Here is a 15,393-nt window from a genome sequence, read left to right as displayed (position 1 = left end):
GGAGAGGCTCTTGGATTCCGCCAGGAGGCCTGGGGGAGGGAAGGTGGGGAAGGGCCCAGAGAGGCCGACCAGAGTCCCTGGCTGTGCTGACCCACAGAGGGACGACGGTCCCGAGGGGCCGCTTTGGTCCCAGGCCGCACCAGGGCATGTGTACTTGTGTTTGCCCTGCCCTCCTCCAGACCAGAGTGGCGGCCACTTCACCTGGTGACCAGGTGAGGCAGAGTCTGGGGACACAGACGAGGCCACCCTGACACCCCAACCCGGGGAAGAGGGCCGGGGCCCCAGGGGGGCAGCAAATGACCCCACGGGTTGTCTCTCACCGCGGGACCTGGCTTACAAGTTTCTACCTCCAGGAAGCCCTCCCTGCTGGGACTGTTCTCTTTTACTCTGTCTTCTGGAGGGAAAGTTGATTTATCCCCGGGTAACAGCCCCGTCCTCCTAGCTAGACGCCTGGTGTCCCCCGTCTCCACCCTGCCTTGTCACCCACCCTCCTGAGACACAGTGTGCCGTGTGGGGTTAGAAGAGCTGCCCCGGAGTCAGACTGCCCATGTCCAAGGACACCCGCGGGCTACGGGGCGTGGGGAAAGTGACTTATTCCTCTGTCATACGGGGCGCTGTGTCCGCCTCGCGTAGGCTCCGTAAGGAGTAAAAGAATTCACACAGCGAGAGTACTTAGCACGGCCCCTGGAACGGAGGAAATGCTCAGTGAGTACTGGCTGTAATAATGATGACCGTAACAACAATAAAGACTCCTGATCACAAACTGTCGACTTCTCTCCACCACTTCAGACTGAAATTCAAAAACGAGGCAGAGGGAAGTGAAGTAACGTGCACACGGTCGCACGACTGGTTGGCGGCAGAGCAGGATTTAAACCACGTTCATTCCTAGCACCCCTGCTCCTGACTCATGGCATCACCCGCCACCCAGGTCTCCGGGCCTGCCTTCCCTCGCAGGCCGACCTCAAGGCTCCTGATGCCGCCCCGTCCTGTGTCTGCTCTGGGCTGGATGGTGCTTCTGCGCGCAAGGGGGACCCGTCCGCTGAGTCAACAGGAGGCCAGGTCAGCAGCTTCACAGACTGGCCAGCGTCTCTCCTTGTCCCTGACACTAGGGCCTGGGGGCCCCGAAAATTGTCCTGGGCCTTGCTACTCGAGGTTCGCTCGTGGCCATTGCTACTCAGAGTGTGGTCTGCAGAGCAGCAGCACCTGGGAGCCTGTGAGCAACGCCCGCCCACACCTGCTGAATCAGAACCTGCATTTTTAATAGCTGCCTGGTGCTTTGTAAGCTGGCGGAGGACTGGGGAGCAAGCTCTAGGTTCTTCTTCTCCGGGCAGCTCAGCCAGGGGACTTGCGGCTAAGTCCAGCGCCAGCTCTTTAGAAGCTGGTGCCACCCACCGTGCAGCCTCGGTGCCCCACTTGCTGTTCTTCGCCCCCGCCTGCATCATCATTTCACCTTTTTATCCCCATGACCTTCCCTACTATTCTTTTTCTAGCACGTCTCAGTCAATCATACCAGCAAACGCTGCAATACTTGATTTTTAAAAAGCGCGTCTACCAGCATCTTAGGCGGGCAACGTGAGCCACTGAAGAGGCCAGAACAACATTCTAGTTGCACTCACTCATTCAGTCGACAAATATTATTGAGCGCTGATTACGTGCCACGTGCTGCGAATACACGTCAGCGCACAAAACACATGCAAAAGCCACTAAAAAATTCAAGTACCTAAAGACATCTCCACCAGTACATCCAGACCAGTCGACAAGGCCTCCTGCCTTCTGACCTCACCTGTCCCCACCCGCTTCTCTTCACTTCTCCCTCAGCGAAGCCATTCCCAGGGGAGCACAGGGGGTGCCTCCCAGGTCGGTCCCCCTTCGCTTTCCCAGCCCCACACCCCAGACCTTCTATGGAGCCAGACCCTGGGCGGGGGAGGCCCCAGTCCCCCGGGCAGGCTCTTCCAGCTGGAGCGGGGACCGTGAAAGGCTCAGCCCGGCCCTCCGTCCCCGCTGGGCTCTGCACCGGCGTCCGCCGCCGGGACTCCCGGCTGCCTCCCTGGCCCTCCTCGGCCCCTTCACGCGGCTGTGGGTCCCTGCGAGCAGCAGCCACGTCTCACTCACCCTGGCCCGGAGCCTCGCACGTGCCCAACCTGTGCGTCCTGACCGAGCGGGAGGAATCGCCCACCCTACTCAGCGGCTGCTGCGACCCCAGCGCGGAGCACCGGCCGCGGAGCCTCCTTCCTCCGCCGGGGCCTGCCAGGCTTGGGGCGGGAAGCGTGCGCACGTGCGTCTGCGTGCTAGTGGGCGTGTGCGGCGGGGTGGGCGGGGCCTCTCACCGTGGTGTACTTGCCCAGCTGGCAGAGCGAGGGGAAGGTTTCCTGGTGGGCTTTCCGGATCTTCTCCGTGAGATCGTCCAGCTCGGCCGTCATTTCGTAGCTCTCCGTGCATTCCTGCTTCGAAGGCTCCTTCTTTTTCTTGTTTCTGTCATTCCTGACCGCTGCAGACGAGAGAGCAGACAGACCAGGGTCACTCGTGGCCAGGGCTGCACTACCCGATGCTGCCTGGGAATGGATGGGGGTCGGGGGGCGGAGATCCGACCAGCACATCTCCCAAGGCGAGGGGGTGGCTGCCAGGGGACTTGTTTGTCTGCGCTGCAGCCGCCAGCCGGTTCCTAAGGAGAGCTCAGCTCACCCAGAGGGCCTAGAGCCTGTTTGTTCGGAGGGAACTTCCTATCTGGACTCGTTCCTGGAAGAATTTTTCCGCGCAGGTTCCCCACAGTTCCAGAGGGGATGGCCTGAAAGGCGCTCCAGGGAAACCCCTTTTTCCTGGGAGACACGTCCCAGAGTGGAGCCAGGGATTCCTAGCTGGGCCTTTCGGTTCATTTTTTTGCTTTTCAGTTTTCTGAATTAACTGGCACCTTTTTTTTTTGTTTTTGGCCACAGCTTGTGGGATCTTAGTTCCCCCACCAGGGATCGAACCTGGGCCCTCAGCAGTGAGAGCACAGAGTCCTAATCACTGGACCACCAGGGAATTCCCTTAACTGGCACTTTCGAAGAAATTCATCTCCAAGGGGATGGGATTTGGGGTGTTGTCGCTTCATGTTTTTCTGCTTCCTAAACTTTCTATATTAGTCATACAGTCTTTTATTACTTATAGTTTTAAAAAGTAATAATCTATGCATCATGAGCCCTCAGCCTGGAAAGCTGTCCATTTATTCATCCTTTATCTGCCCGCAGCCCTCATCCCCACACTTTGTCTGGCCCTGGACCTCATGGGCATGGTCTTGGCCTCCATGCTGGGTGGTCGTCCCACAGCACAGCCTCTCAGATGACCCAGATTCGAGGGGCACTCAGAGCTCTGGCTCTGGCAAGGGTCTCCTGGGGAAGGAACCTGGGACCCAGGGAAGCTGACAGATAAAACTAGGTCATGCAACCCACACTGCCTGGGGACCCAGGGTTGCCAGGCTGGACACTGCCTGCTGTGTCTGCCACCACCCTGACCTGGGAGTCTGTGCTGCAAACGACCCAGGGCATGATCTGATCTGCTCTAAGAGGATTTGGCCTGGTCCTTCCTGAGAGCCCCACGCGATCTGAGAGCTGGCAGGTTCCTGGGTCTGGGTCCACACTGTGAGGACCACAAGGCCGCCTGGGGCAGGAGCTGAGGGCAGAGTAAAAGCAAGGCACAGGCGCAGGGAGAGAAGAAAAGGTGAAAGGAAAGAGATGGGGAGGGAGGGAAAAGGGAGGGGGGTGAGTGGTACTGAAAAACCCCATGGTCCGTATAAGTGCCTCACACCTGCAGCGGGGAGGGTATTTCTGAGTATCTTCAGCATCGTACTGGGAGCCGTGTCTACAGTGCCTCACTTCATCCCCTTCCCAGGTAGGCAATTTTAAACCCATTTTACAGACAAAGAAACGAAGCCTCAGACAGGCTAAGGGATATGCCCATGACTACACAGCTGGCACGACCCTTCCTCACATCCACTTGCTTGTTTGTAACCAAGTGGATGCATTTGAGAAGAAAACCTGTGCAGGTGATTTTCTTCTCCAGGACTCTGAAATGACACTGTTCTTTGGCTCAGAACATTTCCAGGACGAGGATGAGTGCATAAAGACAGTTTGAAGTATCTCAGCCTCACAGGAAGGCTAGCTGTGTGCCCAAACCACTCCCGCAGGTGCAGGACACAGGTGAGGGCAGCATGGTTTAAAGCAGGGAGAATGCAAAGGTTAAAAAAAAAAAAAAAAATAGTCCCTTTTGAAATCGCATCCAAAAAACTAAAAAAAAATACTTAGGAATAAACCTGACCAAGGTGGTGAAAGACTTATATGCTGAGAACTATAAAACATTAATAAAGGAAATTGAAGATGATTCAAAGAAATGGAAATATATCCCATGCTCTTGGATTGGAAGAATTGATATTGTTAAAATGGCCATACCACCCAAAGCAATCTACAGATTTAATGTGATCCCTATCAAATTACCCATGACCTTTTTCACAGAACTAGAATAATCCTAAAATTTATATGGAGCCACAGAAGACCCAGAATCGCCAACGCAGTCCTGAGGAAAAAGAACAAAGCAGGAGGCATAACCCTCCCAGACTTCAGACAATACTACAAAGTTCCATTAATCAAAACTGTGGTACTGGCACAAAAACGGATATATGGATCAATGGAACAGAATAGACAACCCAGAAATAAACCCACACACCTATGGACAATTAATCTTCAACAAAGGAGGCACTAATGTACAGTGGAGAAAAGACAGTCTCTTCAGAAAGTGGTGCTGGGAAAGTTGGACAGCCGCATGTAAATCAATGAAGTTAGAAGAAACCCTCACACCATACATGAAAATAAACTCAAAATAGCTTAAAGGGGACTTCCTTGGTGGCACAGTGGTTAAGAATCCATGTGCCAATGCAGGGGACATGGATTCAAGCCCCGGTCCAGGAAGATCCCACATGCCACAGAGCAACCAAGCCCATGCACCATAACTACTGAAGCCTGTGCGCCTAGAGCCCGTGCTCCATAACAAGAGAAGCCACCGCAATGAGAAGCCTGCACATTGCAATGAAGAGTAGACCCCGCTCACTGCGACTAGAGAAAGCCCGCACAGAGCAACGAAGATCCAATGCAGCCAAAAATAAATAAATAAAACATATATTGCAAAAAATAAAAAATGGCTTAAAGACTTAAACATAAGACAGGACATCATAAAACTCCTAGAAGAAAACATAGGCAAAATATTCTCTGACATAAACCATACCAATGTTTCCTTAGTTCAGTCTTCCAAGGCAATAGAAATAAAAGCAAAAATAAACAAATGGGACCTAATCAGACTTATACATCATCAAAAAGTCTACAAATAACAAATGCCGGAGAGGGTGTGGAGAAAAGAGAACCCTCTAACGCTGTTGGCGGGAATGTAAAGTCGTACAGCCACCATGGAAAACAGGATGGAGGTTCCTCAAAAAACTAAAAATAGTGTTGCCATATGATCCAGCAATCTTACTCCTGGGAATATATTCGGAGAAAACTAGTTCGAAAAGATACATGCACCCCTATGTTCACAGAAGCACTATTTACAATAGCCAAGACATGGAAGCAACCTAAATGTCCATCGACAGAGGAATGGATAAAGCAGATGTGGCACATATATACAATGGAATATTACTCAGCCATAAAAAGAAATAATGCCATTTGCAGCAACATGGATGGACTTAGAGATTATCATACTGAGTGAAGTAAGTCAGAGAAAGACAAATACCATATGACATCACTTATATGTGGAATCTAAAATATGACACAAATGAACCTATCTACACAACAGAAGTGGACTCATGGACATAGAGAACAGACTGGTGGTTGCCAAGGAGGAGGGGGTTAGGGGAGGGAAGGACTGGGAGGTTGGGATTAGCAGATGCAAACTATTATACAGAGAATGGATAAACAACAAGATCCTACTGTATAGCACAGGGAACTATATTCAATATCCTGTGATAAACCATAATGGAAAAGAATATAAAAAAGAATAATATATATATATATATATATATATATATGAATCACTTTGCTGTACAGCAGAAAGTAACAACAGTGTAAATCAACTATACTTCAATAAGATAAATAAAAAAAAATAAAGTGGGGAGAATGCAGAGAACACGGTCAGCAAGGGGAGACAAGCCCAAGGCAGTGGGCATCTGCATTCGACGGGGAGGCCGTGGCCCGAGGCCTTGTGAGCACCGTGGCTCTGAGGGCAGGTTGTCAGCCCCCTGCCCCACTGCCCCCTCCTGGCCCTGCCGAGAACCCTCTCCTTCAGCTAACACTAAAGTCCTGTCTGAGCAAGATGGTCCTTCTGAAACAGAGCCCTGAGGAGAGCAGTTTGGCAGGTCCTCACAAACTTAAGCGTACGATCCGTGCAAACCTGCACACAAACGTTCAGAGCAGCGTGATTCTGAACAGCCCAGAAGTGGAAACAGCCCACGTGCCCATCCACTGATGAAGAGAGGAACAAAACTGGTCTATCCAGACAGTGGAATATTATTGGCCACAAAAAGGAATGAAATTCAGATACATGTTACAACATGGATGAACCTTGAAAACATGATGTCAGGGAAAAAAGCAAGTCACAAAAGGCCACGTATTGTATGGTTCTATTCTTATGAGATGTTCACGATAAGCTAATTCATAGAGAGAAAGCAGGTCGGTGGTTGCCAAAGGCTGGGGTGGGAGTGAGGGGACGGAAAGTGACTCCAGTTGGGCCCAGGGTTCCTTGTGGGGAGATGAAAATATTCCGGAATTAGCGGTAATGGCCGTACAACTGTGTGAATATATTACAAACCACTGGACTGTATACTTTACAGGGATTAATATTATGCTATGTGAATTGTATCTTAAAACAACAAGAACAACCACAAAAACTCAAAGCCCCGGGGGGAGGCCACACCAACACTTGGACCTGCTTTGACCACGATGGCACCTGGACCGCTTGACTCACCCGCGGCAGCCAACGCTGCTCACCGACCTCTCAGCGAGGGCCAGCCCCTCCTTCACGTAACTTAAGAATTCTTGCTCTCTAAATTCCACAGTGAACCAGGAGTGGTGGGCATTATAATTCCATGTCTACACTCTTGAAACCTGAGGCCCAAGATCACGCTGTTTGAAACTCGTCAAGATTTCAGTGGAAGACACACAAAAGCAAAGACAGGGGGCACACACAGTACCTGCAGTCCGTCCCCAGCACGCCTAAGCATCATCCACTGCCGCCCGGCCCACCCATGGCCCCCTGGAAAATTAAACTCAGAGGAGCAACCACAGCTCTAGAGGGTTATGCTCTGTGAGCTGCCACTACTGAGCATCTGCACCCAGACAGAAAGCAGAGGTGAGGTGGGAAGGGGACCTCAGTGAGTGCCGCAGGGCACCGGGTCGGAGGCATTCCTCATTTGCAAAGCCAGACCTCCATCTGTCGTGCTCCGGGGCTCAAGCTTGGGGCACTCTCAGCGGCTGACTGGTTGCCAGAGGACTAGTGCATAACCTCATGCTCCCTTCCAGACGGCTCCTGCCCTCCCAAAGTCCCCAGCCCCCAACTGTGTCCATCACCAAAGGATTCCTGGGACTATCACACACTCCTCAGCAACTGCAAATTGCAGCCACCCCGTGGGTGATAACACTCCAATTATGTAGAGGCTCCTAAGTTGATGGATGGATTCTCTAAACATTGGCTTCAGCATTTTGCTTTGCTCAATGGTTTTGAACTGCTGTGGAGCACAGATGTGGTATCTGGGCCAGGCGGGCGGACGGCTGCCAGAACGTCCAGATAAGGGATGCCTTCTATATCCAGTCACTATTCTAAATGCTTTTTTATAAATAAACTCATTTGACCCTCATGAAGAACCTATGGGGTAGGTACCATTATCCCCATTGTACAGATGAGAACACTGAGTCACAAAATGGTTAAGAACCTGCCCAAGGTCAAACAAACAGAAAGGATGGAGCTGGGATGGGACCCTGGCACATGGAGGCTTGATCACTGTACTACTCAGCATGGCAAAGGAAGGGCAGGGGTGAGCCTGGAGCTGCGACGGTGAGGCCAGTCCAAGCTCCTGGGTAGTGGCTCTGCTGCCTGCCTGCTGGGCTGCGGCATCCAGGTCAGAGAGGAGACCATCACAGGGCCCTCCCTGTGCCAGGGATGAAGCGGTGCAGGGCTGGGGAGGCGTCTCCGTCCTGTCTCGGGGGACTCATGTCAGCAGCTGCCAGGGCGGAGCAGGAGCTCGTCCCTGTGCAGGGCTCCAGTGCGGGGCAGGGGGCCACCCACAGTTGCTGCAGGACCCGGGGATCTGACCGCTCCCCAACCCGGAGTTGCCGGCCCCTCTTACAGCCTCTCTCCTCGCTGGATGGTGGGCTGGGTGGGAAGGGTGAGTCCCCTGTGAAGCTTCTGTGCGCCAGTCACACAGGAAGGAGGATGGAAGCCCTTCCACGTGGACATGGCTGGACCTGTGGGCAGCACTGTGGGTCCGTGGCTGTAAGTGGCAATGATGCTTTCAAAGAAGGCGGCTGGTAGAGGCACCACGTGAGCAGGTGCACCACTGCTTTGTCCGTTCATTCATTCACCAAATGTTTTGTGAGCCTCTACTCTGTGCCATCTGCCGTGGGGATGGAGTGGAGACCACACAGCTGGCTCCTGCTGCCTCGGGACTCACTCATGGTGGGAGACAGACATGAATCATGTGATAGCAGTGACAGTGATAGGACTGTTGGCCTCACTATTACTACAGGTACTGAGACTCTAGTACTAGAGTGGTTTTTTGTTTTTTGTGGGTTCTTTGTTTTGTTTTGTTTTGACCACGCCGCACGGCCTGCTGGATCTTACTTTCCCAACCAGGGATTGAACCCATGCCATGGCAGTGAAAGCTCTGACCCCTAACCACTGGACCTCCAGGGAAGTCCCTAAAGTGTTAATTATGATAAGACTGAAAAGGCTAATACAGCTTCCCAGCAGCTCTGGGCGCTCGGTGAAGCCATTTATTCATATTAGGTCATTCAACGCTCACAGCCGCCTGACAGGGAAGTATCATTATTATGCCCATTTTGTACATGAGAAAACTGAGGCACAGAAAAGTAAGTAACCTGCCTCCTCCTGTTAAGTGATGTGGCGTGAACTCTGAACTCAGAAAACCTGGCTCCGGGGCCCTCAGCCGTATCTGTCGCACTCATATGTGACGCCACGATGTGGTGAGTGTCGTGAAGGAGGCTGCAGGAGCACTGCGTGTGTGCACGTGTGTGTGTGTGTGTGTGTGTGTGTGTTGTGTGTTTAGGGGGCGGCGGGTGGTCCAGGATCGGGAACTGATGCTGGAGAAAGGGGAGGTGGGGAGAGGGGAGGGATGGAGGGATGGGCTGGTAGGTGGGGAGCCCACAATGCTCTTCTCTGCAAGTCTGGGGTGGGAGGTGCTCAGCCCTGAAGGCCACCTGCGATGTGTGAGGGGTGGTCTCTTCTTTCAGCCCGATTCCAACTGGCTGGCATGTGCCCAGTCCTGCAACGTGCCTGGGGGTTTGACAACTGCTTTCAGGCACGGTGCGTCGCTGGGAGGGCCAGGGCGGGGGCAGGAGGAGGGCACCTACTGTCACCTCTGCATCAGTGCCCCATCATGGTGTGGGGGGCATTACTCTTCCACATAGCCCTTCCCTCCTAGTCTGTGAGCGTCAGGAAGGCAAGGGCCATATTTTACTTGTGTCTGTGTCCCCAGGGCTTGATACATCATCTGGCCCATGGTGAAGGGTGAGCATGTGGCAGATGTGGAGCTGTCGGCCATCAGGGCCTGGGTGCAGCAACGCAGAGCTCACCTGAGCCTCTTTCTTCCAGAAATTAAAGGTCTCATCATCAGCTCCAGGCCTGCAAGGGACTCATGGCCACTCTCGGCCCCAACAGTGCAGCCGATAAAGCGGGAGGCATACAAAGGCTCACGAGTGTGATTGACACACCTGGTAGAGCCGGGCCCCGTGTCTGCAAAGCGCTTCTTGGATGAAAGATGCTTCAGAAGATATCAAGTATTCTCCTGTGAGGGCTAAGTGCCACAAATCAGATTTGGTGGCATAAAAGTAACATATTTATGATCCACTATCATATTGCAAATGAAATGAACGTAATAAAAGTGTCACTTATACAAATACCTCTGATGTACAGATCTCGACCTATGAATATGAAAGCAGACACCCAAGCACTTTTTTTGGAATGTCTAATCATGAAAATAAATGAAGTCATGTTCATTTCAATGTGTGCGCTTGTGCACATATCTGGAATATTGATTCCTATGCACACAATAAAAATGTAATGCAGGAAACATGCGGAATTCAGAAACTTCACTTGGATTCAGGAAGAGATGAAACAACGCTTCACTAGAAATTCTTTCACATCAAAAAAAAAAAAGGAAAGGAAAATACAATCAACAGTGATTTTGTCCATTAAAATTCTCTATAGTCAGTCTAGCAAAGGAAGCATAATGGTCTATTTATTCTTGTTTGAATATTAAAGTCTGGAATTCCTTCAACTTGACTTTTCACCTCCTTACTAACTGTAAGAATAATGGACCACAGTCGGTGATGAGAGCTATCTGCTTGCCGTGAGTAGGGGAGGGTCTCTAACATACAGATGTAGTTTCATCTTAGTTTAAACACCATTTTCTGAACTAATTATATACGTGAACTTGAAGGCAGGTGGATCTGTAACTAGTAGAGAAATACTTTCCCATAATTTCAGGATTTGCGGTTGGGACTCAAGCAATTAACAGAGCAGGTCCCACTGTGACCTTGCGTGGGTTGGGGTGAGTGAAACAGCCCTAATGTCAGAATCCCCTGCGCAGTGGAGACTATGTCTTTCTCCCGATTCAGCAATAGCCACGGAAGCGCTTGTAGAAATTTGAACAAATACACAGAGAAAGGAGGTTAGTGAGTGAGGTTGCAGCTAAGTTTTCTCCATGGCTACCAAGACACACGACTTCTAGACCAGGCTGAGGGCAGGGCACCCATGAGAGTCTGTTAAATGAACTCAGCCCCTGTGCTTGGACCCTGATTTTGGGGTTTTGAAGTGGAGGTCAAAATAGCATCCTCCAGGGACCGCTCTAGTCTGCCACGTGGCAGCCTATCTGCAGGGATTTCAGAGGGTGATGTGGGCCCAGCGCAAACGCAAAGTGTAAGGAACGGCATGGCGCTCGTGGTGACCAAGCAAGGGAGCATACTTAGAATTTTTAGAGAATATTAAATATGCAAGTCTTGGGGGAATAGTCTGGATGCAGCATGCTGAGAGTTTAACCAGGATCGACCAGCCTAACGCAGCTTCTTCAAGTTATTCCAAGCACTTACAGAAAATCCCCAAATATCAGAATGTACAAAGGCCAAATACTTCTTTTAGTTAAAGTGGTATATTCTACTAACAAAACTTTCCAAATGATTTTAAACACACTTTCCTCTCACTGGTTGCTTTTACTTATGGAGATGTGATCTCCTCTCGAGGGAACCGTGTCCCTTCTGTCGCATAATCCCAAACTCTTTCCTCCTCTGTCGGGGCTGGCGTGGGCAGCGTGGTGCGGCTGCGTTTATCTTCAGCAGGCCCAGGGTGGTGGGCATTCTTGCAGGGAGACTTGGAGTTTAGAGGCTCTGCTATAAGAGGCACATCCTTTCCTTTGGAGGAGTCTTGGATGAACTATAGGAAATATCCTAAGTTTAACTCTGGAGACAAACACTCCTGCCTAATGCATAAAAGCACTTGGTCATGAGCAGTTGAGAAAGTGCAGGCGGCCTCTTAGATGCCTTCCTCCACCACCCGTGGCCCTTCTCTGCCCTTGCCTCTGGCAGCAAGGGGCCCTCGCAAAGGATGGCTCTCATGAAATCTGTCCACTGGTGGTGGTGTTTCCCTGGCTCTGTCTGTGGCAGAGTCATCCAGCATGATCAGGGCTGAGATGAAGGACTTTACTGATGCTATAAAACTAGATGCTCAAAAATGGAAACTGAAGACACCGAGGCTGTGGTCCTTTGCCTTTTTGTTTTAATATTTTTAAATTTTATTTATTTTATTTATTTGGTTGTAGCAGGTGTGCTTCTTAGCTGCAGCCAGCAGGCTCCTTTGTGGCTCACTGGCTCCTTAGTTGCGGCATGCATGTAGGATCTAGTTCCCTGACCAGGGATCGAACCTGGGCCCCCTGCATTGGGAGTGTGGAGCCTTAACCACTGTGCCACCAGGGAAGTCCCCCATTTGCCTTTTAATCAGGAGTAAACTCACACCCACTGCATGATCAACTCACCTTGTCTGTAAAAACTGCCAGCTTAGAAAAGGACAGCTCAGTCCCCACTGCCATAAACCATTTTCATGGGCAGGACATGCTTTATTATATAAGCTGAAGTTCGCTCTGCAGAGCTCAACCTGCCCTCGTGTGTCGGAGAGGCTGTTTAGCGGGCTGTTCAGTGGGTCTTTTTGACTCGGTAAAACTGCAGGCAGTCTGACAGTCAGGAATCTAGAGTCTTAAAATAAGGGCCATGTATCCAGAGTGACATGACTGAGCACAGGTGTTGGTATAACCCTTTAGATTTTTTTTCATGAAGACAAAGACTTCATTCAAAGCAGTATCTGATGGTGAGGTGGGGCAGGGGGCTCCAAATAACAAAAAGAAATTTCCCAGCAGACTGTTTCAGATGAGCCTGTATCCTGTTCTGTGTCACATACATTCTTCCCAGCAAGTTACAGGCTGTCATATCTTAAACAACAATCTCCATCAAGATTTGTATGGAAACACACAAGACCCCGAAGAGCCAAAGCAATCTTGAGAAAGAAAAATGGAGCTGGAAGAATCAGACTCCGGGACTTCAGACTATACTACAAAGCTACAGTAATCAAGACAGTATGGTACTGGCACAAAAACAGAAATGTAGATCAATGGGACAGGATAGAAAGCCCAGAGATAAACCCAAGCACCTATGGTCACCTTATCTTTGATAAAGGAGGCAAGAGTATACAATGGAGAAAAGACAGCCCCTTCAATAAGTGGTGCTGGGAAAACTGGACAGCTACATTTAAAAGAATGAAATTAGAACACTCCCTAACACCATACACAAAAACAAACTCAAAATGGATTAAAGACCTAAATGAAAGGCTGGATACTATAAAACTCTAAGAGAAAAACATAGGCAGAACACTCTTTGACATAAATTGCAGCAAGACCTTTTTTGACCCATCTCCTAGAGTAATGAAAATAAAAACAAAAATAAACAAATGGGATCTAATTAAACTTAAAAGCTTTTGCACAGCAAAGGAAACCATAAACAAAATAAAAAGACAACCCTCAGAATGGGAGAAAATATATGCAAATGAAGCAATTGACAAGGGATTAATCTCCAAAATATAAAAATATACTAACAGCTCATGCAGCTCAATATCAAAAACAAAACAAAACAAAACAAATAACCCAATCAAAAAATGGGTGGAAGATCTGAATAGACATTTCTCCAAAGAAGACATACAAATGGCCAAAAAGCACATGAAAAGATGATCAACATCACTAATTATTACAGAAATGCAAATCAAAACTACAATGAGTGTGGAGAAAAGGGAACCCTCCTACACTGTTGGTGGGAATGTAAATTGGTGCAGCTACTATGGAGAAGAGTATGGAGGTTCCTTTAAAAACTAAAAATAGAACTACCATATGATCCAGCAATCCCACTCAGGGGCATATACACAGAGAAAACCATAACTGAAAAAAATACATGCACCCCAATGTTCACTGCAGCACTATTTACAATAGCCAGGACATGGAAGCAACCTAAATGTCCATCCACAGAGGAATGGATAAAGAAGATGTGGTACATATATACAATGGAATAATACTCAGCCATAAAAAAGAATGAAATAATGCCATTTGCAGCAACATGGATGGACCTAGAGATTGTCATACTAAGTGAAGTAAGTCAGACACAGAAAGAAAAATATCATATGATATCGCTTATATGTGCAATCTAAAAAAAGGGTACAAATGAACTTATTTACAAAACAGAAACAGAGTCACAGATGTAGAAAACAAACTTATGGTTACCAGGGGATAAGGGAGGGGGAGGGATAAATTGGGAGACTGGGATTGACATATACACACTACTATATATAAAACAGATAACTAATAAGGACCTACTGTATAGCACAGGGAACTCTACTCAATACTATGTAATGACCTATATGGGAATAGAATCTTAAAAAGAGTGGATATATGTATATGTATAACGGATTCACTTTGCTGTAGAGCAGAAACTAACACTACACTGTAAATCAACTATACTCCAATGGAAAAAAAAAGATCAATTCTAGCAGCCAAACTTTTCACTCCTATGGTCCTCTAAACCCAATTAATTTTCAGAAAATGAATTGCAGTTCTCGTTGACATTCTCCTATTTTCCCTTTTAAAACATTTCTTAAAATAGGAATGAGGGGACTTCCCTGGTGGTGCAGTGGTTAAGAATCCGCCTGCCAATGCAGGGGACACAGGTTCGAGCCCCTGGTCCGGGAAGATCCCACATGCCGCTGAGCAACTAAGCCGGTGTGCCACAACTACTGAGTCTGTGCTCTAGAGCCTGCGAGCCACAACTACTGAGCCCACATGCCACAACTACTGAAGCCCACATGCCTAGAGCCCATGCTCTGCAACGAGAAGCCACCGCAATGAGAAGCCCATGCACTGCAACGAAGAGTAGCCCCCGCTCGCCACAACTAGAGAAAGCCCGCACGCTGCAAAGAAGACCCAACGTGGCCAAAAATAAATAAATAAACTAATTAATTAATTAATTAAAAAAATAGAAATGAGGCACTTAGCTTGGAGAAAGTTCTGAGACACGGCCTCAGTGATTCCCCTGGAGACACAGGACCCCTCGACAAGCCCTCAGAACCAGGCAGCAGAAGTGCAGTGCCAGGAAGGGCTGCTCACCTAAAGATGCCCCAGTGTGGAGAGGGTGTGGAGAAAAGGGAACCCTCTTGCCCTATTGGTGGGAATGTAAATTAATGCAGCCACTATGGAGAACAGTATGGAGGTTCCTTAAAAAACTAAAAATAGAACTACCATATGACCTGGTAATCCCACTACTGAGCATATACCCTGAGAGAACCATAATTCAAAAAGAGTCATGTACCAAAATGTTTATTGAAGCTCTATTTACAATAGCCAGGACATGGAAGCAACCTAAGTGTCCATCAACACATGAATGGATAAAGAAGATGTGGCACATATATACAATGGAATATTACTCAGCCTGAAAAAGAACCGAAATTGAGTTATTTGTAGTGAGGTGGATGGACCTAGAGTCTGTCATACAGAGTGAAGTAAGTCAGAAAGAGAAAAACAAATACCATATGCTAACACATATATATGGAATCTAA

At 49.0% G+C, this 15,393-nt stretch overlaps 1 protein-coding gene across 3 annotated transcripts in view; it reads right to left on the bottom strand.

Annotated features, from left to right (window-relative positions):
- RARB (retinoic acid receptor beta) overlaps nt 1-15,393 on the bottom strand; it is a 188,676-nt gene that overhangs the window by 24,366 nt on the left and 148,917 nt on the right. For all 3 annotated transcript variants that reach the window (XM_028490331.2, XM_007114403.2, XM_028490329.2), the window contains exon 4: nt 2,328-2,488. In XM_028490331.2, coding sequence (XP_028346132.1) covers nt 2,328-2,488 — 161 coding nt within the window. The remainder of the gene's footprint in view (nt 1-2,327; nt 2,489-15,393) is intronic.

Source organism: Physeter macrocephalus, chromosome 1, assembly GCF_002837175.3.
Source record: "Physeter macrocephalus isolate SW-GA chromosome 1, ASM283717v5, whole genome shotgun sequence".
Classification (NCBI taxonomy): Eukaryota; Metazoa; Chordata; class Mammalia; order Artiodactyla; family Physeteridae; genus Physeter; species Physeter macrocephalus.
This window is presented reverse-complemented; position numbering and strand designations above follow the sequence as displayed.